Source organism: Phyllostomus hastatus, unplaced genomic scaffold (genome assembly GCF_019186645.2).
Source record: "Phyllostomus hastatus isolate PE091 unplaced genomic scaffold, TTU_PhHast_1.1 phas_scaffold_129, whole genome shotgun sequence".
NCBI classification, from domain to species: Eukaryota; Metazoa; Chordata; class Mammalia; order Chiroptera; family Phyllostomidae; genus Phyllostomus; species Phyllostomus hastatus.
In genome coordinates, this window is record NW_025334009.1 from 30,887,370 (window position 1) to 30,912,401 (window position 25,032).

Consider the following 25,032-nt stretch of genomic DNA (forward strand, 5'->3'; position numbering starts at 1 on the left):
GCAGGGGCCAATTAGACAACCAAGCTCATGGACAGAAGGGTTGGCCACTCACAGGCAGTGGCTCAAGCTGTTCCTCCTTAGAGCAGGGGTGCTGCTGGGGACACCCTCCCCAGATGTTGAGGCTTTTAGGTTTTACTCGGCCCTTGAGGAAGGCTCTGCGCGGTCAGAACCTTGGGGGTGTCCACAGCTCCAGAGCCTTTCCTCCCACACACATTTCACCACCGCTGGTTGGTCATGGGCCCCGGGCCCGCCTCCACCCTTCTCCACTACTGGACTGTGAAGACACGCCGACCTCCTAGCCTTCTCAATGACCAGGCCTGAGCGGAGCTTCTCAGTTGTTCTAGTTGAATGAACACAGCAATGACCAAATCCCTCTGGTAAAGTATAAACTTACTGCTCCTGAGTGGTAAGGAGAAATAGCCAACCTTTATCTCCCCAGAACCCCTACCGTACTCACAGTCTGGCAGGAAGGTCAAGCAATGATGGGGTTGTATCCCTCCCATAGCTCTGCACCCATGGGTTGCAGCCTTGGCACTGAACCCAGAGTGGAAAGCAGCTGGGTTGGGGTCCAGAGCTGCCCATCCTGTTCTCCTGCACGTGACTGATCAGCTGATAGTAGTGAACATACAGGTTAGCTTTGGTCCAGTGTGAAAGATGAGACGAGTTAAGCTAATCAGATTGTCTGCCTCAAAAATTTGGTATGAAAATAAGCAAAGAAACTACCAGTTAGCAGATATGTAGTGTGTATACATATAAAGTTAAGTTATAGACTATATATAAGCAGAGAAAGAAGGCAACTGGTAGCCAGACAGAAACAGAGACTTGGAGAGGCTAGGGATCAAGAACCGCCCTTTGGGAGAGATGACGTGTGTGCGCAGTGGTTTTTATAGGAGAGGGGCAGTTACCTACATTGACAGGAAGTGGCCCTGACCAGTGTGGCTCACTGGGTTGGGCGTCGTCCCACAAACCAAAAGGTGGCTGGTTCCAATTCCTGGTCAGGGCACTTGCCTGGGTTGTGGGTGTGGCCCCTGGTTGGGGCGTGTACGAGAGGCAACCGATTGATGTATCTCTCTCACACCGATGTTTCTCTCCCTCTTTCTCCCTCCGTTCCCTCCTCTCTAAAAATAAATAAATAAAATCTTAAAAAAAAAACAGAAAATGCCTAAGTATTTAAAAAAACAGTAAATTGAAGGGAAGTGGAAAACGAACACCAGTTCAGTACTAGGTAGGGAGGAAGGGAAGAGAGAGGTGGGAGAGCAAGGGGCCAGATGTGAAGGGCACCGAGTGCTGTGACGGGAAGTCTGAGCATGGTGCAGGGCACACCGAATGCGTGCCGTGACTGCCTCAGCTCTGGGAGCCCCCTCACCTCGCCACATCAACCTCCTAAACCCATGGCTCCACCATGGGCCTTAGTTCCACCAGAACCAAGCCACCTCTATATCCAACTCCAGACCCTATCCTAACCATAAAGAACTCCTATTCCCACCACTTTCTCCTTTAGTCTCACCTCTGCTCTGTAACCTCCTAGCCTCAAGGCTTTGGGGCCCTCAATATCCTGCCCTGCCTTGCCCAGCTGGAGTCCTTAGCGGACCACGTGACTCATCAACACCCTCAACCCTCTTGCACTGCTATCCTCACACCTGTCCAGAAAAACCAGTTCTCCATCAACCCCACAGTCACCTTTACCTTCCATAGCAGACTGCTAGCTGGTTCCTCAAATCTACTCTCCTCTTCACAGTAACAGGGATTTAGTTGGGGGCATGGCTGCCCAGCCAGACACATTTCCCAGACTTCCTTCACTAGTGAGTATGAGCAAAACTGATGTGTACAACAGCTTTTCTCTCTCTCACCTAAAAGGAAATTATTTGCTTCCTGCTTCTCTTACCCCCTTTTCAGGAGCTAGGCCATTGGTGTGGCAGGGCCTTATGAGCACCGTCTATGGAGTGGCGATCTACAGAAGGGACGCAGGACCCTGAGTGGTTCTGGAAACAGCCGCTCCACCAGCCTTGGCCTCCCCCCTTTGGACTGTAGTGTGAGAGAGAAGTGCACGTTTATCCTACGTAATCCACCCCTGCTCCAGCAGATTCTACCACAGTCAAATCTGCGGAGAATGCTGGAGCCGATCAGGACAATACCGCCACAGATTTCTCATCTTCAGTCTCAGCTCAGTTCCACTTCTGTTTGATCTGGGTCAGCTCCCTCGAGAAGCGCCCCCAGTAAAGGCGCCAAACTCTCATGATGTTTATCAGAGGACCATCCGACCTCTCGCATCTCTACAAGTGTTGAGACCACTAGTAGGGTCTCCCATCATTCTGCACTCCCTCCTGCAGCCCTCTTGGTGAAGGTGTCTTCCCTGTGCTCTGGCGGGACTCCCCAGATTAAAATCACAGCTCCCCTATGTAAACCTGTGCAACCTGTATCAGCCTCCCTTGCCTGTACTTTAAAATAAAGATGACAATACTTAACAGGTATGTGAGGATTAAATGAGGTAACACATATAAAGTAATACAGTAAGCAATGCCCCCATCACTAACATTTCTGGAACAAAGGCGGCCACACCACTACCTGATGAAAGCCCTCCCCTGAGCTTCCATCACCTACACAGCGAAGTCGAAACTTCTCGGTGTTGGGCCCTTCGTGACCCATCTGCCATTTACTCTTTGAATCTTTCTCTTGCTGCTCTCTGCCTTGAACACTATGCTCCAATAACACCAAACTGTCCAAAGGTCTAAAAAATAAAATCAAATCAACATTTACGAATTCGACAGCTGTAAGTTAAATATCCACTTTTGGAGCATTAATGACTATTCCAATAAATTAATTCCCCTTTCTGGGAAAGAACATCTACCTCCTTAAAAATCACCAACAAAAGAAAGAGCCTATTTTTAATTTTGTGTCTAGAAAGTGAAACTGAATTGTTTCCTTATTTGTAAAATAAAAGTGTTAGGTTACCCTCCTTTTAGCTGTAAAATGCAATGCCATTCTAAGGTGGCTGTGAGGGGAAAAGAAAACAATTTAATAGCTACTTTTAAGTCTTATTAGATTATTTAAGTGAACTTGAAATATCACATCCTGTGGAAAGAGAGTAAGATCCCTTTAAGAGGGACATAGGATACACGAGCCAGGCGGTGAGGCTGGCGACAAAGGGATGCTGAAGAACAGGACTGAGTTCCAAGTGGCCAGAGGAAGGCCATCAGGTGGAGCCAGGACCAGGTTTCCATGAAGCCTGGAGCGCCAGGCTGCAGCCTCCTGTCTCTTCCTTTTCCTGCCTTCCCAGAAGGGGCAAGAAGGACCCTGGGGAGTACTTAACACAAGACAAGCATCTGCTTAGCTGATCAGGAATGTCCGTTAGGTCAAATAAAGCTGCCCTTCTTTCTGCTAAGTCATCTGTGGGTCTTTCTTGGGAAGAAGAAAAAAAAAAAAAAGAGCAAAGGTCAGTGGGACACTGCCTAGAGATTCCAACACAAAACTTAAACTACAGGATTATCAAGACATTGTACTTCCTGAGGAAGAGATTAAGGTCAAGTCAAACCCATTTGGCCTGAGCAAAGTCAGAGTTAAAGGAACTTTATTCAGAATATTAAATAACCCTGGTGTTTCTCTGGAGCCAGGACCCATGGCCAATTCCTCCTCAAATCTACTAGAGTCTCCTACTCTCTGAGTTTTGGAGACAAATTCTAAGGTGTTCTTTGAATGTGTATTAAGTAATGCTGTGGCCAAACAGTTTCAATCCAAAAATTAACAAACCTTACATGAAGGCAAATGTTGTCTAAATAGAAGTACATAAGCCCTGGCTGGTGTAGCTCAGTGGATGGAGCTCGGGCTGCAAACCAAAGGGTTGCTAGTTCGATTCCTAGTCAGGGCACATGCCTGGTTGCAGGTCAGGTCCCCAGTGGGAGCCATGTGAGAGGCAACCACACATTCATGTTTCTCTTTCTTTCTACCTCCCTTCCCTCCTTTCTAAAAATAAATAAATAAAATCAATAAAATCTTTAAAAAAATAGAGGTACATAAAATGTAGTCCAGTAAATTCATGTGATCTAGCAATAAATGAATAAATAAAGGCAGTACACACCAACTTAAAATGAGCTGATTGGGCACTCCCTACATTCATTAAGCCTTCACAATTTCTGTACTTCCTTTCATATTTGACAGAACTTGAAAAAAATTTTTTTATTTATTGACTTTTAGAAAGAGGAAGGGAGAAAGTGAGAGAAACATCAATTTGTTGTTTCCTTATTTATGCATTCATTGGCTAACTCCTGTGCGTACCTTGACTGGGGATTGAACTTGCAACTTTGGCGTATCAGTATGATGCTCTAACCAAGGGAGCTACCCAGCCAGGACACTGACAAAACTTTTGAAGCATTACATACATTGCTGGAAGGGGGCTGATTCCTGTCCATCACCCCATTTCTGCACAGAAGCAGATACTGCTAATTGACCACCAACAGTCAGGGTAAGAATGTGTTCAAATAAAACGCATTTCCTGAAATGTGCGTAAACTGATAAATAGTATTTATCCATACAACATGAATGAACCTCAAAAACATTATGCAAAGTGAAAGAAGCCAAGACACAAATGGCCGCATACTGTATGATTCCACCTACATGAAACGTCCAGAACAGGTCAATCTAGAGATAGAAAGTGGATGAGCAGTTGCCGAAAGCTGGGGGTGGGACTGGAATTAGGAGTAACCGCTACTGAACGTGGGGTTTCTTTTGGGGAAAAGAAATCTCATGGTAAAAATAAGATTGTAGTGATGTTGTGCAACTCTGCACATACTGAGAATCATTGTATTGTACACTTTAAATGGGTGATACGTAAATTACATCTCAATAAAACTGCTGGGGAAAAACAATAAAACCTAATTTCCCGAGATGCCTAACAGCGAGGGGTGCCCCTGTGCTGCAGGTCTGGCCAGTAAGATGTTGAGGGAAATATACAAGGAGGAAGTTAGTAGTCTCCTCATAAAAAGGAATCAGCCAACTCACACCTTTTACCTTTTCATTCTTTTCCCATTTTCCTACCTAGTAAAGGTCTAGGTCCACAGTGGGGGCAGAGGGAGGACTAAGAACAAACACATGTTAAACATGGCAAAGCAGCAAAAATGGAGAAGACGGGTATTGGATGATATCCTGGGAGTCAAGCACCAGCCGTGGTTCATCTCTCTGGACCTGTTGTAGCAGAGAAATAAACCTGAATTTGATTAAGAATTTGATTAGAACTGGATTTCGATCACTTGCAGCCAAATGCTGTCCCTAATGATGCATGCCCATGCTTAATCTTGAAGGCAGAAGGCAAAATCCAAGAAGGCAGAAGGCAAGAAGTACTCAGAAAAATGCAAAAAAAAAAAAAAAAGGATTCCAAATGTAACATTAAGGTACCAAGGAGTCAGCCTTAACTTCCTTCTTCCTTCTTCAGGAATTTTAAGGATAAAGTTCTTTTTTATTTTCCCCCAATTTTGATATACCATCAGGGAGTGCTTACCCCTCTCTAAAAACAAATCATTAAAAAATGCTTCAGTTTTGGCCCTAGTCAAGGAGCTAAGTTGGTTAGAGTATCATCCCAATAGACCAAGGTTGTGGGTTTGATCCCTAGTCAAGGCACAGACAAGGATCAAATCAATGTTTCTCAAATCAATAAAATAAAGTTTTTTTAAAAATGCTGTAGTTTCGAAATACTGATAAACCAAGTATGAGGAAATAGCACATTATTTATTATTTTCTCAAAGAGAAATAGTTTCAAATATCACTAATTCTCATTTTCTTTTTAAAAATAAGTTTTTAACATCTGTTCTTTGAAGGGTTAGGAGATATTGGGTTGGCCAAAAGTCTGTTTAGTTTTTTCCATAAAATAAAAGACACATTTTTCATTTTCACCTACAGCTTTATTGATTTGAATATTTTCAGTATGTCAGCTATCTCCTGCTATTGGCTTCTAGTGGGTAGAGGCCAGGGGTGCTGCTAAACACCTTCCATTGCATAAAACCACCCCACAGCAAAGGCCTAGATGTCAACAGCACCAAGAAACTTTACAAACCACTTTTGACATGATCAATCAGTCACAGCACCTTCTCCATACACTGCACAAATCTTCTTTTTTTGGATTTCAGTTGCATTTTTACCTTTTTAGAAATAATAAAGCATAATATACCAAAAATGTTGCATATTTTCTTCCATCTTAAGTATTAAAATGGTTACACAAAAATCACCAATTTTGATAGTTTTTTTAAATGCATGCCGATAGGCTAGCTGTCACAATACAATCTAATAAAATTGTTTCAAATGAAGTTGAAGACAACTAAGCACTACTAGAGCCATCATATGGAGAAAAACTCCAGAAAAATGAACTTTCTGCCCAACCCAGTATCTTCCATTAGGCCCTCTAGGCCTGGTTAGCCTGCATTACTTAAAGAATGTCACTCTCAAAGGAAAATAGAAGCCCACAGATTCAGTTTACTTATATGTAAAATGTATGTACAGTCATCTGTGGTATAACGACAGTTCTGTCAACACCAGACCATATATACAACATGGTTCCATAAGATTACAATGGTGCTGAAAATTTCCTATCACCTAGTGCTACTGTGGCTGCCTTAAGGTGGTATACAAAGCACAACGCATTACTCGCATGTTTGTGGTGATGCCGGGGTAAACGGACCTGCTGAGCTGTCAGGCACACAAAAGCACAGTACACAGGATTACAGCAGTAGGCTGTACCAACTACGTCTGTGCAAGTACACTCTATGGTGCTTGCACAACAATGAAGTCCCCTAATGACACTTTTCTCAGAAGGTAACCCCCTCGGTTAAGCAGCGCGTGACTGTGCTCAGCACACTTATGCTACATGTGCACGTGTCTCAGAAAACTGTGTTCAAACATAGCGTGAAATACTACAGGCAAAAATGAATGTAGAAACAAAAAATATTAATAAGCAACTGTTTAAAGAGTGAGGGGCATGAGAGAGTAACACCTGGAAAATAATCTTCCAAAGTCAATGATTTACATTGTGTATAACTCCAAATGAAAGTGACCTTGTAGAGAAGCATGAAGCACAGCTTGTGAGCAGGCTGACTATTCCTGTGACCAAAGGAAAAGCAGGAAAATGAGGTAAAAAGGGTATTGGGGGAGGGGGTATTTAAGCCAGCAGTGGGGTGGGATTATGGTCTTCCCTCCCAATCTGCCTCTTTTATTTCACGCCTTATTGGTTTACTGCACATAAAACTGAAAACTCTTCAAATCTGAACACAGATATCACACTGGTGATAGAACACAATACTTTAAATATGAGATCATGCTTTAAAGGAATTAGCAGGCTACTTAAAGTCTCTCTATTGCTCTCTTAAGTAAATTTAGATATTTTTACTCATCAATTCATCAAATATTCAACCCTACCACATGTCCAGTGGTAATTAAGCAATGTTGATTCAGACCTCAGTGAAACACAAGTTCTTATTCTCAAAATATATTTACACCCTGTCTTACCTTTATCAGAGTGCAAACCCAGGGAACAAGGCTGAAAAGCTCCTGCAGGAGCAGGCTAAAGTGTCACAGGTGTCAGAGGAGTGTCCTGGGCGCCCGGGCCACCTAAAGTGAAGCATGGCCTTCTAAGAGAAGCAGCACGTGCAAAGGAAAGAACCCGTGAAACAGCACAACGCGCTCAGGCGGAAGGAGTGAGCTGGGGGAGAAGTAGGAGGTGCAACCGCAGAGATGAGTGGAAACTTCTCCTAGGAGTTCTCCCTGCACCCTAAAGGCTTTGGGAGACTGCTGTGGAGGTCCAAGCAGGCACAGCAGCTCTGTTTTGGGAACCGTTACTCCAACAGAGGCTGGATGGGTGGGTTAAGGGCCAAGGCCAATTAAGCAGCTCTGAAGGCAATGGGGCAAAAGATGGCAGCCAGCAAGAGGACTGTGATGGGTCTAAGTTTCCAGGTTAGTCAATGCAACAGATTTGCATACAGTGGGAATGTTCAAAGTTTCGTGTACCTCACCCTCACGTTATTTCCCCACTAAACACATAATGTTTGCAATGACCAAAGGGGGCATCAAGTGGAAAGGACTTCGTGCTTGTGAACCGAAGGGAAAGAAAGAAGTACGTCCTACACTGCAAAGGGGTATTTCTCTCTCTATTATAGGTATCATTCTCATTAGCCCGTGAAAGATTTTCTGGGACCCGTTTCTTCTTCTTGAAAACCATGCCCTCCTCCCTTTTCCCACTCCCCACCAACCCCCCCCCCGCCCACTTCTTTGATCTTCTCTAGCTACCGCTCCATGTCCCTTCACAGTGAAACTCTCAACAATGTTGACTACGGCAGGATCCCCACCTTCCCACCCTGTGCTCTGACCCCCACTTGCTCTGACGCCTACTAGTTTTGTCAATACCTGCCATGAGGCCAAGTCCCACACGGGCTTCTTTTTCCACTTCAGAACGTTTTCTTCCCCGGGCTTCCATGATACCTCACTGTCCTATTTTGGTCGTTGCTTTTTCCAACTACAGTGGCTTCTTCTCAGTCTTTTTTGGTATCTCTTCTTCTACACTAGACCATTAAATGCTGGCATGCTCAGGGCTCTGTCCTAGGACCTCCTCTCTGTCTACTCCATCTCCTGAAGCAAGTTCATGGCTTTCCATATGGTCTATAGGTTATACTACATTGACATGTTCAATGAGACCACTTCCCTGAGCTACAGACTCTTATCTACTCAAAATCGCCATTTAGCTGACCAATTGGCAACTGAAACAGTACTGATCCTTCTGCCATAATAAAATCCTGTTCCTCCCTGAGTTTTTTGCCATCTCACTATGTCGTCTGGCCATACAACCAGACGCTCAAGCCCCAAACAAAATAGTCAGCCCTGATCCCTTTCTTTCCTTCTCCACAGCACCCCCAACATCCCATGGATCCAGGTTCTGCCTGTTATATTCAAAACTGATCTCCAATCTGTCCCTTCCAATCTCCCAAACCACTAACTTTCCTTTCCTAAACTATGCAACAATTTCTTAGAAGTCTCATTACTTTCATCTTTGTTTCCTGACAATGCAATCTTCACTTTGGCATCATTTTTTTTTAAATGACAAATCAGACCATATCAACCAATCCCTTACAGAAAAAAAAATCCTTGAATGAAATTCCATTGTATGTAGAAAAAAATATAAATGTGTCCCATGGCTTACAAGGCCCTGCTGTCTGTCCCTGTGTTCCCCAGCCCTCACAGGGAACCCTCCCTTCCCTAACTGCACTGTAGCCACCCCGACCTCTGTTCTTTTCAGCCAGCAGCAGCAGCTGGAGGGTAAACAGGAAGGGCCTAGCCTGGAGGCCAGCTTGTTCCTGCTTTGAGACCTCTGCAAATACCCTTCTCATAGCTGCCTTCTTGTCATTCAGATCTCTGCTCAAATGCCACCTGCTTCAAGAAGCCTAAATAGTACATCTAAAATTATTCTCTACGACACTGTTGTATATTTTTTCCAGAGCACTTACCAAAATCTTATGTTGATTATCTGCTTCTTCTAACAAGAATATAAAGACCCAGAAAGGGAAGAACCTCATCTGCCTTGTTCCCTGAATATCTTGAGAGCCAAATACACAGTGGGCACAAATACATATATACTGAATAAACAGCCCAATCCTCCTTGCTTCTACAGATAAAATATTCTAATAATAGGGGTGTTAGAGGAAAGGATAGAATACAATACAGCTCTGGGTGACTAAGCCAGCCTGTAATATCACATCAGTGCTTTGTCAAATTGCTTCCTTCCTATAGGAATAACATTTTCTGCAAAGTGTGGTCAGTAACATTCACAAAACAACGACAAAACTCGACAAAGACCAGCCATGAAAATCTTATGACTGCTCTTTTCTCCCTGCATCAATGGCTCCAAGTAGCTCAGCAAGAAAAATCTATAACTCTTAAACTCTTAAACTCTCAACTCTTAAACTCTTTAAACTCTTAAAACACCAACTATAAAGCAAATATACATACATAAAACAGCTCACAAACACAAAATGATGAGGTCAGAGCACCACACATGCCAGACAATGGAGAGCACCTCTTATTACTTGCTAATTTGGGATAGAAGTTGAATGTCAGTGTTTTTTCCTTTTGAACTGACCTTGTACATATAACTGTGACCTCTAAACAATATTCTAACCTGAACACAAAAAAAAGAATGCACTGAATGCTGGAAGGGATGCTCGAGTTGCGTAGAATCCATAGTGCTAAACAATACTGGTTGACTGAATGCCTTCTAAGGTTGCATGCAGGTTGTGAATGAAAACATCTGTAACTTACAAACAGCTCAAGGAGCTTTTTAAAAACCAGCCATTGGGAAGCTGAGTACTTCATAAAAATCAAAGAACCAGTGTTAATAAATAGCCCATAGAAAAACCACGCTCTTGGCCTGCTCCTGGCAGAGCACGCATTGTGTGAGCTGTTTCTCCAGATGTGCTAATTCATAAAGCTTCTTTAACAGCAAACGCCTCCAGCTGCTACGCACTCTCCCTTGCACATCTATGAGGATGAGAGCAGAGCGAGGCGCCCTCAGGCCTAGCTATCGAGGAGGCCCATTCAACTTTGCATTAGGCCCACTGTCAATATAGCCAAGCACCGCTACACACACACCCCTAATTCAGTGGTTCTGGAAAAAAGTTTCAGTGCTGTGATACTTCTTTGTAATCATAATCCAACTGTTTATTAGAACCTGGAGACTGAGCAGAGTTGGCTGTGACTGCATTAAGGGCTGTGGGCCTGAGTGAAACACCCATGAAACCAAACATGGTATCTATCTGCTGCACATTCAAAGACTCACCAGACACAACCAATCACTGATCAGGAATGATCTTTTCAATGCTGTCGTAATATAAAACAAATCCTTTAATTTTTCAAGTGTTTTAAAAGACAATTTTATACTTAAGCCAGCCTTGAAGATAAGCACAAAACTTGCCAGTTCACATTTTTTAACCCATAGCAGCTCAAGCCCCGACTCTGCGCACAGCACTATGTAGGTGCGTTAAAAGGGATTCTTAACCTTAGAAACATGACTGCACTTTCTGAGGTTGTATCATCACCTTTTCCAGAGAGTAAAAATAAATAAATCACCATTCTTTACTACTGACCTGCACCCAAGCCCACTTCTGATTCATGGAAAAGCTAATTTCTGCCAAATTCAAGATGTTTCAATGAACGCAACTCCTACTTCCTCAAAAATGAAAAAGCAGAACTCCTTTTCATTAAAAAAATAAAAAATAAACAATATTCCACAAAAGGGTCATTTGTTTCTATAAGTATTTTTTAATTTCTTTTTTTCCATTCTAGCTTTTAGGTTTTCTTTCTCCAATATTGCCTTTTCCTGTAGAATGCAAACCAGACAATTTTTTATGCTGTTTTTCTTTTCTTAAGAAAAAGGATGGCATCTCAAAGACCAACCATTCCCAACACTAGTGATAAATATTTTAAAAATGTTAAAGGTGAATAACCTACATTACCTTTTGATGAAGACAAAAAATAAAAAGCAATCGGCACTAAGATAGCTATTCCAAGTGTTTAAACAATTTTAAAAACTGTTTATTTATTTTGTAAGAATGTACCCCTAGTCCAAAGTTACTATGTTTTAAAATTTTTTGGCCAAAAAATTTACAAAAATCTTTTCAGTTCAACCTAATAAAAGTGATATCTAGAAAATATTCCACATTATTAAGTCTGTCTTAAAAAGTTCAGATTCTAAAGCATTCCTAAGGCACGGTGTTCTGGAAGACAAATGTGCTTTTGCTGGCGTGGCATGGTGTGGCGTGGTGTGGCGGATGAAGCGTCCAAGACCGGCTCCCAGTGAGCCCTGACAGGCACCTTCCTCCTGGACGCTGTGGGACTGCGAGAGGAGAGTCAAACATAGGCCCCCAGGGCCGCGTGGAACTCGGTGAGACACTGGACCAGCTGCTGGAACTTGGGCCTCTCCTCTGGATCTAAGGCCCAGCAGCAAGCCATCACAGCAAATCTGCAGAGTGACAAGAACAGGACATTTGGCTAGTAACAATATAGTACTCCGAACTTTTTAGTCAATTTGACACCAGTTATGTTTTCTGTCTACATGTGGGTGTGGAAGAGGATGACATATTAAAAATCAATCAATATCACTATCTGTTGACAGATCTAAAATGAAAAGAAGCTAAAATGAGTTATCTGGATTTTACACGTTGATTTTGATTCTTCATGAGAGCACATCAAAATATATCAGCAAATACAGGGGGGAAATGGACAAAGCCAAAGGGGGGTACAATCAAAGGTGGGAGGTGGGGACGGCTGAGGGGGGAGTTGTGAGGAGGAAAACAGTGACAACTGCACTTAAACAGCAACAAAAAAGAGAGAAAAAAAATATATATATCAGCAAATACAGAGATTTCATGTAAATACTTCTGTTATCCTGTATTTAAGTTCTCGGAGAAGGAACTTGGAGGAAGAAAAAGCTTTGTCTAAGCTATAAGAACCTTGGATCCACAGTAAAATCAGTGCAGAAGAAAAGCTGTCACCTTTTTACGGTGTACGGACCTTCGGGGATTCCAGAACTGAGGCCACACTCACCCGTGCACTCAGTCGCCCTGACCAGCGTCCTGCCCACCTCAATCCCATTAGGTGGGAAGACTGGCTGTGTCGTGAAAGCAGGAAACAGGAACTATCTCACGTGCAAGCACAAAACATCTTCCTTGTGTATCAACTGACACCAACTGGCACGGCAAGATGACACGAGAAAGGCTTTATATAACTAAGTATGTTCTTACGGCTCTATAAATAAAAGTCAGCCCTCACTGTACACAGAATAATCCACATAACATTCATCTATAACATTCTCACTATACATTAGTCACTTGGGTTAGATTACCAGGGGTATCAAACTCATTTTCACCGGGGGCCACATCAGCCTTGCAGTTGCCTTCAAAAGGCTGGATGTAATTTTAGGACTGTATAAATGTGACTACTCCTTAACAGTTAAGAGAGAGCTTGGTGCTGCCGCCGGGTAGAAACAAGGTGCCAGGCTGGATAAAAAAAGGTGGAGGGCCGGATTTGGCCCTTGGGCCTTGTGTTTGACACCTGTGGATTAAGCACTATAAATCTGAGATGCAAAAAGTCCTCATGCCAAATGCAGTAAAGAGTGAACGACTCTGGCTGACTTTGTGGTTCTCTAGGAGAGTTTAATTCAAGTCCAAAAAAATCATTATTTTCAAAAGGGAAGTCTCTGGACACCTGCTCTTTTCTTTTTATCCCAACATTGGAAAAGGATGCAAACCAGGTCTTCAAGCTCAGAAAAACTTACAGCTCATCAGGACAGTTGATAGGCTGGGCTATTCGGTAACCATCTTTCAGGTATGCGGCCATCTCAAAGGGGTCGATGTCCACATAGGGCGTCTGGCCCAGCGTCATGAGCTCCCACAGCGTCACGCCGAAGGCCCACTGAGGAAAAGAGCAGCAACACAGGAAGGCGTATTTAAAACAAATGTCAGACTGTGGCTGCCCATGACCAGGTATGGACCAAAAATAGCAGATCAACCAATCTTAGGAACACAAAATATTATCTACAAAAAGTCAACAATCCCCAGTTAGTTTATCTTGCTGGGAGAGACAAAGGATTTTACTATTATTATTATTATTATTATTATTATTATTATTATTTAATCCTCACCTGAGGATATGTTCATTGATTTTAGAGAGAGAGGAAAAGAGGGAGAGAGAAACATCAATTGGTTGCCTCCCATACACTCTGCAGCTGGGGATTGAACCTGCAACCTAGGTATGTGTCCTGACTAAGAACTGAACCCACGACCTTTTGGTGTATGGAGATGAAGCTCCAACCAACTGAGCCACCTAGCCAGAACGAGAAGAAAGCATTTTAGTGAATGCATCTTTTAATGAGAATACTGTTAATGTATATTCTAAGATAATTAGATCCATTGGAAAGAACTGTTTTTACTGTTGTTTATTACTGTTTTTACTGTTGACTTTGGGTCCCCACTATTATTGATTTTCCTAATATGAAAGTTTGTTACTTAAATACTGTAGCTCATATGCACAGTAGAGAAATGGAAAATGAATATAATTTTACCCTAATTGGAACGAAGAGCATCCTGAACAAGTGAAGTATATAAATTATGTAAAATGTAAGATATCATGGAATTTTACCATATTCAAATAATTTAAGTTAACTGCTGAAGTATCCTCAGAAAATATCTTCCAACCTTGCTTGAGTAAAAGATTGGATTTATTTAAAAACAACATGTGAACTCTTGGCAGGAACAGAAACCATGAGCAACAGCGCTCATGCTGGTCCTCCCCAGATCCCCCGGCTCCCGGAGAGTGTGTGGAGGGCAGGCCACGTGTCGACACAGGGCTGCTGCCACGTGTGAAGCCTGAGGTCAGAAAGGAGGCTGCCCGTGCACCACATGTTTATGGTCCTTTCAAGGTCTAGGCATTCTGCATTCTCTCTCACTTCACTTTCACAACAAAGCTGAATCACTGACTGCCTGATTTTGACAGGTGAGGAAACTGCAGTTCAGAGAAGTAACTTGCCCCGCCAAATTTTTGAGGGAGTAAGGAGAAAAAAATAGAAAAAAAGAAATAGAAAAAAACCCAAGGCAAAAACAAGTCTGTTTATAAAATCTAAGCAGGGTATATTAACTTTTGTTACTATTTTTCAATAACAACATAATCCTGAAATACTCCCTAAAATACACAGATTTTTAAAAAAGTCTTATATTAATGAACGATAGTTTTATTTTTTATAACCTATATAAACAAAGAAAATGGAATGATATCTTATAGAATATTTTAAAAACTGCTATTGGAGAATACTATACCAAACCAAAAAATACTTCAATGAAAGCAAAATACAGTTTTCAGACAAACCAAAGCTGAGAGAACGTTGCTAGCAGACCTATACTACAAGACACATGAGAGCAATTCCTCACATGGAAAGAAAAGGCACCAGGTGGAAATTTGGACCTACACAAAGAATGAAGAGTTCTGAAAATGTATGAGTAACAACTAGGTATTTTTTTCCTCATGTAAAAATGTCCTAGATCATTTAAAGCAAAAACAGCAACAATGTATTGTTGGGTTTCTAATACAGGGAGAAGAACAATGTATGCCCACAATAGCACTAAGGATGAAAGGGGGTATGTGGAAATATTATATTGTAAGCTGCTTATGTCAAATATGAAGGGGCATAACATTATTTGAAAGTAGAAGGTCTAATATTGGAAACCCTGGAGCACGTTTCCCGACCTCAGCCACAGTGATATTGCGAGGTAGATAATCCTTTGCTGGGAGGGGCTTTGTGCATTGCAGGCTGTTCAGCAGCATCCCTGGTCTCTACCCACTAGACGCCCCAAGTTGTGATAACTGAAAATGTCTCCAGATATTGTCAAATGTCCCTGGGCAAGGGAGAGGTGTTTTGGGGTGAGGGGTAAATTGCTCCCAGTTGAGAACCATTAAGGTAGACTGATCAAAAAAATTAAGACGCAAATTTCCAATGATCAGGAATGAAAGAGAAAATGTCATTACAAAACCTATAGACATAAAAAAATATTATGAACAACTCAGCTTTATGCTAATAAATTTAATAACCAATTCCCTGAAATGCACAAATTACCAAAACAAACACAAGAACAAACAGAAAATCTTCATAGCCCTACATCTATTAAAGAAATTGAGTTCATAATTTAATAATCTTTCCATAAAAAACTCTGCATCCAAACAGTCTCACTGGGTGAATTCTATCAAACTTGAAAGGAAAAAAATAATACCAATCTGTATTAGTTTCCTAGGGCTGCCACAACAAACTACCACAAACTGGGTGCCTTAACCAACAGAGTTTACTTTCTCACAGTTCTTCAGGCTAGAAGTCCAAGATCGAGGGGTCTGCAGGGCTATGCCCCCTCTGATGCTTGTGGGAGTGCCCTTCCTTGCCCATTTCTAGCTGCCAGTGGCTTGCTGGTGATCCTTGACGTTACTTGTTTTGCAGCTGCAACATGTCAGTCTCTGCCTCTGTTTCCACATGACACTCTCCCCTCAAATGTCATGTCCATGTCTCTTATAAGGACACTAGTCATACTGGATTAAAGTGCACCCTAGATGAATATGACTTCATTTTAACATTTTATCGGCAATGACCCTATTTCCAAATAAGATCACATTCTGAGATTCTGAGGGTTAAGACTTCAAACTATTTTGTGGAGTTTGTGGGGGTGGGGCATACAATTCAATCCACAACAGGACCCTCCAGGGACTGTTTGGGAAGGTGGGAACACTTCACAACCCATTCTGAAGCCAGCATTACCCTAAATACCAAAACCAAAGAGTTCAGCCTTTTGGAACTTAGTATCTTTTTCATTAACAGTGACCATTAGGGAGGAACAAAGCTTTTGGTGGAGGGGAGGAGGGGGCTGAAGGGAACAGATGGAGATGGATGTGTAGATTTTAAATCTCCACAGGCACAGAGCCACTGGAATTTCCCTTAAACTTACTGGTTTAAGGGGAACCTTCTATTCCACTTAAAAATGGAAAAGTGATGCCAATTAATAAAAGTTAAAGGATGCTGTGTGCTTACATACAGGTATTTGTCTACCTGAATACCTTACTTTCCATGAACTTTTAGTACTGACAGTGAACAGTACATGTAATGCTTAATTCTTTGAATAGTGTCCAGTTTCCTTAGGGAAGGTAGTTCACTACACAGAACAGAGCCCCAAGAAGTGCAACTGGCTAGAAGGAGTTTCGCATCCCTTCTTCAGGAAATGAGATGAGTCTGTTTGTACTCACTGATTGTGGCAGCAGCTGTGGGAAAGGAGTAATCCATCCAAACCAGCCTGTGGAGGAAGAAACGCTGGGAAGTGGTAACAAACGGACACTGCCACTTTGTAAGGGGAATAACTCCATCCACTCACGAGGGAGGGACATTCCAACAACTTAGGACTGGAAGGGACTTTTGCAGGCATGCAGGTGGTTTCTGAGGGCTGAAGTGTACAAAGGTACCCCATGTAACAGTACAATGAGCATAAGCTGACTTTAAAAAACGACTTCCTTCACATTGTTCTGTCCACATTATTGTCGCTGAGCATTCACCTAAGGTTCTCCTATTAAAAACTGCAGTGCTAATACACACCAAATAAAACCACAGAGCACACTGTAGTTTCATTTCCTTAAAAGCCAACAAGTGATTAATTACATATTGGCTCACCAACCCTTTAAAAAAAATCAAGACCAATTTCACACGGATGATTTGTGGAGAACTTGCTCTCTCAAGTCTTCTGATAACTGAACCATTTAGACGGACTTATTCTATGATTTCCTTTTGTTTGACGTCATTGGAAAGGGAGTGATAAGAAGGTCAAGTTGTTTTTTCCAGAATTTTATAAAAGGCTGCTGCTACTATTAAATAGAAGGGTCTCAAGGTCTGGGCCATTCTTACTAAGTGCTATTCTTCCTAAATATTAAAATGCAGCAGAGTATTTTGCAGATGGAGCTATAAACAGGATGAGCTGACAGAAACTCAACCAGATAAGAATAGCCAATTACAAAGGATAAATCAACACGTAATTGACCATATAGTGTATATAAGCAATGGCAGAGCCTCCCTGCAGAGAGGCATAGTCTTGGATATGAATCCCATCTTCTTTACTTGCTGCAAATAAATAAAACTACCTTGCAAAAACCAGGAACACCTTGAGTTGAGTAAGACTGTCTACCTAAAGAACATTTAAAGAATAACAAACTCTATCATCTTATTCTTCTTCTCCCAACTTGTGTTATTTTATAGCTTCTTAATATATACTATATAAGGCATTTTTTCACTAATATATTCTGGTGTGTCTTGTCAAAAACTGTGTAAATAAAATTCTTTTTTATTCTATAAAGTAATATTAACTAATGTTGGGAGTATTAAGAGATTTCCACTCTGTTACTTCAGAACTTATAATGCAAGGCTGACCTTAGTATACTATATAGGATGAGAAGAAATTTTTGTCCAATTTTCAATTATTTCATCTATCCACAGTAAAAGCATAATTTCTGCTAATATTAAATACCTAACATCCCTTTCTCATGGAAATGGGTTCAGATCACCAAAGTGCAATTAATTCAATCTGGCCAAGTGCTTTCCGATCTTGATTGATGAGAGGAATCATCTGGGGTGTTTGTTTAAAGTACAGATTCCCTTCCCAGTCCTATCCTAAAAGTTCCAAAGCCTGGAAGACAGTATTTTTAACAAGAGTCCTAGCTGTGTCTTAAGATTCAGCAAGGAAGTGGTCTCAGATACATTAGCAGAGGTGGTCAGAAAGCAAAGACAGTTTTTATTTGTATTGTAGTATGGCTGGCACACAATGAACTGCACATGAAGTGCTCGATATGGTAAGTTCTGATATGTATACACCCTGAAACCACTGTCAAAATCAATAAACATCCCCATCACCTCCAAAAGATTCTTCCTGCTCTAATCCTTTCCTCCCACCCCTACCACTCTGAGTAACTGCCTGCTTTCTGTCATTACAGATCAGTTTGTACCTTCTAGAATTATATATAAATGGAATCACTTAAACTGTATGCTATTTTTTTTTGCCTAGCTTCTTTCACTCAGAATAACAATTCTGAAATTTATCCATGGTATACGTATAATGTTTCAACAGCTCTTCCCTGTCCATTGTATGAATACAGCAATTTGTTTACCCATTTACCTACGGATGGACATCTGAGTATTTCTAGGTTCAGCTACTTAAAATAAAGCTGCTATGAATATTTGTGTACAAGTATTGGTAAGGACATATGTTTTCATTTACCTACCAGTAAGATGACTGTATATGTTTAACTTTTTAAAAAATTGCCAAACTTCTTCTGGTCAAGATGGAGGAGTACGTAGATCAGCTTCACTTCCTTCTTCTCACAACCAGAAGGAGATAACAACCAATTTAAACACAAAAAGCAACCAGAACTGCCAGAAAATCAAACATATGTGTGGGAATCTGACAACCAAGGAGTTAAGGAAGCCAAATTCACCCAGACCGGGAGGAGGGGCGGAGGTGCACAGCCAGGCAGCTGGCGGGGTAGGCAGTCCCACATTCACCTTCGGATAAACCAGGAGGAACAAGTGGGAAGCAAGGCAGACCGAGCAATCCAGGGTTCCAGTGTGGGGAAACTAAAGCCTCAAAACCTCTGGCTATAAAAACCTGTGCGGGTTGCAGTGGTGGGACAAATTGCCAGTTTGACAGGAGAGTCCACTGGAGGGGCCCACAGGCTCCTGGAACATACACAAGCCCACCTACCCGGGAATCAGCACCAGGGTAGCACCTGGAAGGGTGCAACTTGCTTGTGGGAAGCAGGGAAAGTGAGTGAAAGCGGGGCAAGAGCCAAGCAAGTGGCATTGTTCCCTCTCTGACCCCTCCCCCACATACAGCACCACAACACAGCAAAGTGGGTTGCCCTGCTCTGGTGAATGCCTAAGGCTTTGCCCCTTACAATGTAACAGGTATGCCAAGTCAAAGAAATCTGATCCAAATGAAAGGACAGACCAAAACTCCAGAAGAAGAACTAAGTGAATAGGAGATAGCCGGCCTATCAGATGCAGAGTTCAAAACACTGGTAATCAGGATGCTCACAGAACTGATTGCGTATGCTGTAAAATAAAGGGAGAAGTGAAGGCTATCAAAGTGAAAAAGGGAGGGGGAGAGGGGAGAATGGGGGAAAAGGTACAGGGAAGAAGAAGCACAATTGGCGGGCACAAAACAGACAGGGGGAAGTTAAGAATAGTATAGGAAATGGAGAAGCCAAAGAACTTATATGGACGACTCATGGACATGAACTAAGGGGAGGGGAGTGCTGGAGGGAATGGGGGTACCAGGTAGAGGGGGATAAAGGGGAGAAAAAAACGAGACAACTGTAATAGCATCATCAATAAGATATACTTGAAAGAAAGAAAGAAAGAAAGAAAGAAAGAACGAACGAACCAGAAGAACAATGGACTGCCAAACCTCAAGAAGACCTGAAAGTCATCTTTCAAAAACAATGACTTACAGTCTTTCATTACTTTTTGTTTAATCCCATGTTATAAAGAACTTGTTCCTTTCAAATGAGATGAAAATATTTGGGTATATTTGGCAAAAATGTTCTAAACATCTCTGAATTTTGTCTTGCAGGTGAAATTTATGTTGAACATATGTTCAGTACATGTCTTATAGGCATTTGTACCTCCCTGGAAAGCCTTCAGAATTATACTTGAAGCAAACAAGAAAATAACCTACTCTGATGTTTATAATTGGGGACCTATGGTAACTCTGAAGGACAGGGAAGTCACTTAACATAGCCTCAGCTGAAGAGTGTGCAACTTTTGTCAACTGTGCTAAAAACCATCTTGTGCTTTATCACAGCTTGTTGTTGCATGCAATGTGCCCCCTTATGTGGATCTGCAACTAAATGAATGCAACTAAGCCCCCTACCAGAGGGTCTAATGCTAAGATACATACTCAACAGCAAAACAAGTACTTTGATATGAAACTGATCTCACAGAAATAAAATAGTTTAAACAGTGGGGGAGTAATAAGGGACTCAAATGTTGGAACAATTTTAGTTTCAGGTATTAGCTAATAAGCTTAGTAATCAATGTATGTAAAAAGCTATTGTTTTAGGAACAAAAGGTATAACCCACATAGAATTCCAGGAGACCATAAGCAGTTCCACCTTTGTGCCTCAGGAGGACTGCAAGCCATCAAGATGGAACCAGGCATTGTACTCCAGGGTGAGATGCCCAGAACAGAGATGAGAGAATGCTGCAGCTTTTATCTGATTAACTTTTCCCCTGAATTCCAAACCTCTCACCTACACTTTTCTTCTCCTCCTTATAAAAAGGGTTGGCTTAAAATGGAATTTAAGATGGTCTGTTAGGAAACAAACCTGCCATCTTCTCAGATCTTCATTCAGAAACTTGATGAATAAAGCACCCATAAAGATTAAAAAAAATTGCCAAACTATTTTCCAAAGTGAATGTACCATATTAGGTTTCCACCAGGAAGTACTAGGTAAAGAGAGGCCTGTCTTTCAGCGTTAAGTATGATGTTAGCTATAAGTTTTGGGTTTAGCAGATGCCCTTTATCAGATGAGGAAGTTGTCTTCCATTCCTAGACTGCTAGGAACTTTTATTAGTAATGAATTTTTAATTTTCCTCCAATACTTTTCTGTATCTATGAAGATGATATGTTTTGTTTTGTTTTTTAAGATTTTATTTACTTATTTTTAGAGAGAAGCGATGGGAGGGAGAAAGAGAGGGAGAGAGACACCAATGTATAGTTGCCTCTCGCATGCCCCCTACTGGGGACCTGGCCTGCAACTTAATCATGTGCCCTGACCAGGAATCAAACTAGAGACCCTCTGGTTCACAGGCTGGCACTCAATCCACTGAGCCACACCAGCCAGGGCTGTTTGTTTCTTTTTTAGTATGATAACACAGTAAATTGCCCTGTTTGCCTTGCAAGTGGTAAAACTTGTATCCTTGGGATAAAGCTTATGTGGTCATACTATTATTTTTTAAATATATTTTTGAATTCTACTTGCTAAACTTTAGGTTAAATTTTTGAATCTATGATCATGAGGACTAATGAGCTGATCCTTCTCTGATGTTGTTTCAGGTAATGTTGACCTTATAAAATGAATTCGAAAGTATTCTTTCCTCAATTTTCTGAAAATTGTGTCGAGTTTGTATTATTTCTTCCTGAAATGTTTGGAGGTACTCAGCAGTGCCCTAGAATTCACTATGGACCTACAGTTTTCTTTTAGGACGGGCTTTTAGCTTTTAAAAGTTCAATTTTATATATATATATATATAAAAGATAAATCTATATATAGCTATTCTGATCATCTACTCCTTGAGTGAGCTTATCTTCCAAAGATTCTGTCCATTTCAGCTAAGTGTCCAAATTCACAGAGAAACAGTTGTTCATAATATTTTGCTACTTAATACCCATGAGAATCTGTAAATGTTATTACCTCTCATTCATTATATTGTTAGTTTTGCAACTTATTTTTTTGTGTGATCAGTCTGGCAAGAGGTTAATCATTAGTGATATACTCAAAGAGTTAAGCATAGGTTTCACTGATTTTCTCTATTGTTTTTCTGTTTCACACTTCACTGACTTCTACTCTGTATTATTTCCCTTCATCTGTTCTCTTGGGGTTTAATTTACTCTTTTTATGATTTCTTAAGATGAAAACTAAGGTCACTAATTTGAGACTCTTCCTCTTTTCTAATATTGATATATAATAATATCTATGTCCCCCTTAAGCAGCAGCATCCCAAAATTTTTGAAATGTGTTTAATTCAATTCTAAATACTTCATAATTTCCCTTTGGCTTTCTTCTTTGACACCTCCATTTCATTATCTGGAAGTGTCTAGTTTCTAAATATTTGGGATTTTCTAGATTTTTATTTTCAATTTTTAAATTAATTACATTATGTTCACAAAACCCTATTTTGTATGAATTACATCCTTCTAAATGTATTGACTTGTTTTATGGCCCAGAATGTGGTCTAGCTTAGTAAACATCCCATGCACACTTGAAAAGAATATGGATTCTGCTGTTGTTGGGATGGGGTGTTCTGTAATTGTTAATTACATCAGGTGGGTTGATGCTGTCATTCAACTTACTGATTTTCTGTTTGATCAGTTACTGCGAGAGGGGCACTGAAATGTTCTCAATGATCTTTTAAAGAGAATTAAATAATAAGGAAAAAAATCTTATGTACTGCCCTTACAGTTAACATTTCTGGTGCCCTTTGTCCCTTTGTGAAGATCCATGTTTCTGTGTGGTATCATTGGTTCCCAAAGGGTTTCCTCTAACACTTCTTGTAGTGTGGGACTGCTAATGATGAATTCTTGTAGCTACTGTATTTCTGACAAAGTCACTATTTCTCTTTCATTTTTGAAAGACATTTTTCCTGGGCATAGAATTCTATATCCATAGTTTTTTTTTCTTATGGTACCTTATTATTACTTTTTAAAATTAATTTATTTTTGAAAGGATCTTATTTATTTACTTACTTATTTATTTATTTTTTAGAGGTGTAAGGGTAAGAGAAAAAGAGGAAGAGAAACATCAATGTGCAGTTGCCTCTCATGCACTCCCTACTGGGGACCTGGCCCACAACCCAGGCACATGCCCTGACAGGGAATTAAGCCAGCGACCCTTTGGTTCACAGGCTGGCACTCAATCCACTGAGCCACACAAATCAGGGTTTGCTTTATTTCTAGAGAGAGAGAAAAGGGGAGAGAGAAAGAGAGAAACATCAATTTGTTGTTGTACTTATTTATACATTCATGAGTTGTTTCTTGTATGTGACTTGACTGGAGGCGGAACCCGCAACCAACTGAGCTACCTGGCTGGGGCCTCTTACATATTAAAAGATGTTGCTTCACTGTTTTCTCTCTTGCATAGCTGGCAAAGAGAAATCTGCTGCCATTCTTTCCTCCGTTCCTCTGTTAAATACATTAACATGTTTTATTTTTTTTCAGGCTGCTTTTAAGATTTTCTCTTTACACTACTTTTGAGTAATTTGATTATAATGTGGCTATGGGTTAGTTTCTTCAGGATTTCTGTGTTTGAGGTTAGGGTTAGGGTTTTAGATATGTGCATTTACAGTTTTTACCAAATTTGGAAACACTTCAGTAGCTATTTCTTCACTGTTCTTTCTGTCCACCCCCTGTCCTCCATTCCATGACTTTGGGGACCCCAATTACACATATATTCAGCAAACTGAAGCTCTCTGACAGCTCAGTGAGAGATCCTTCTTCAAGAATTTCCTGTATCTTCTCTCTCCTATCTCTTGCTTTACTCCCATCTCAGGAGAGAGGTACACCTCCTGTGCTAAGAGTATAAACCTTTATCTGGACTCCAGGCACATACACCTGTCATCTCTTGGACCTCCCCTCCAATAACCACACACCCAATCTCTTTCTCCCCATTGCTTCCCTGGCCTAAAAAAAAAAACAAACCAAACAACACAATATAGTAAAATTACAAAATAACAAAATAGAGCCTCTCTTGATCCTGCCATCCCATCAAGCTGTGATCCTTTCATTGCTCTTCATAACTGAACTTCAAAGTGCACTTTATTGCCACCACTCTCTCACCTTCCACCAATCACACCTATCTATAATGACTTCCTAAACCTGCTTGTTCCCCCACCTCCCCCAACGATTTCCTATTCTTTCTGACCAATGCACATATTTTTTTAAAAAGATTTTTATTTATTTATTTTTAGAGAGAGGGGAAGGCAAGGTGAAAGACAGGGAGAGAAATATCAGTGTGTGGTTACCTCTCACACATCCACTACTGGGGACCTGGCCCACAACCCAGGCATGTGCTCTGACTGGGAATTGAACCAGCGAGCCTTTGGTTTGCAGGCTAGCACTCAATCCACTGAGCTACATCAGTTGGGGGTGCACATGTGTTCATAGACTAGATTCTCCTCAAAACTATTTTCTTCCTTGGTTTCTATAACACAGCATTCTCTGGATTCTCTTTGAATCTTTCCATTTTATTTCTTTTCTCACTAAAAAATATTTTTGCTCTGATTGGTGTGGCTCAGTGGATTAAGTGCAGGCCTGTGAATCTAAAGGTCACTGGTTCAATTCCCTATCAGGGCACATGCCTGGGCTGCAGGCTGGATCCTTGGCTGAGGGCATGCAAGAGGCAACCAACTGATGTTTCTCTCCCTCTTTAGCCCTCCCTTTCCCTCTCTGAAAATAAATAAATAAAAATCTAAAAAAAAAAAGAAAGAAACATATCCTACCCCTTTGGCTTCCTTCTCCCTATACTCTGAGATCAAATGCTCTTGTTCATTCAATCACCACTTTTAGGAAGTTGATGTCCATTTTCTAATATCCTGCTTGTATGCCTTTCCAGAACTCCAGACCCTCATTCTACACATCAGTATCTTGAACTCAATGCCCCATGTCAAATTAATCATGCTTTCCCCAAACCAGATAGTCTACCTGCTATCCTCAATCATGT

General features: G+C 41.2%; 1 protein-coding gene across 2 annotated transcripts in view; it reads right to left on the reverse strand.

Moving 5' to 3' along the window:
• Positions 1-11,263: 11,263 nt before the first annotated feature.
• Positions 11,264-25,032, reverse strand: part of RYK (receptor like tyrosine kinase) — a 91,237-nt gene continuing 77,468 nt past the window's right edge. For both annotated transcript variants that reach the window (XM_045857304.1, XM_045857303.1), the window contains exons 14-15: positions 13,301-13,437; positions 11,264-11,986 (exon numbers count right to left, since the gene is read on the reverse strand). In XM_045857304.1, coding sequence (XP_045713260.1) covers positions 11,875-11,986; positions 13,301-13,437 — 249 coding nt within the window. In that variant the 3' untranslated portion in view covers positions 11,264-11,874. The remainder of the gene's footprint in view (positions 11,987-13,300; positions 13,438-25,032) is intronic.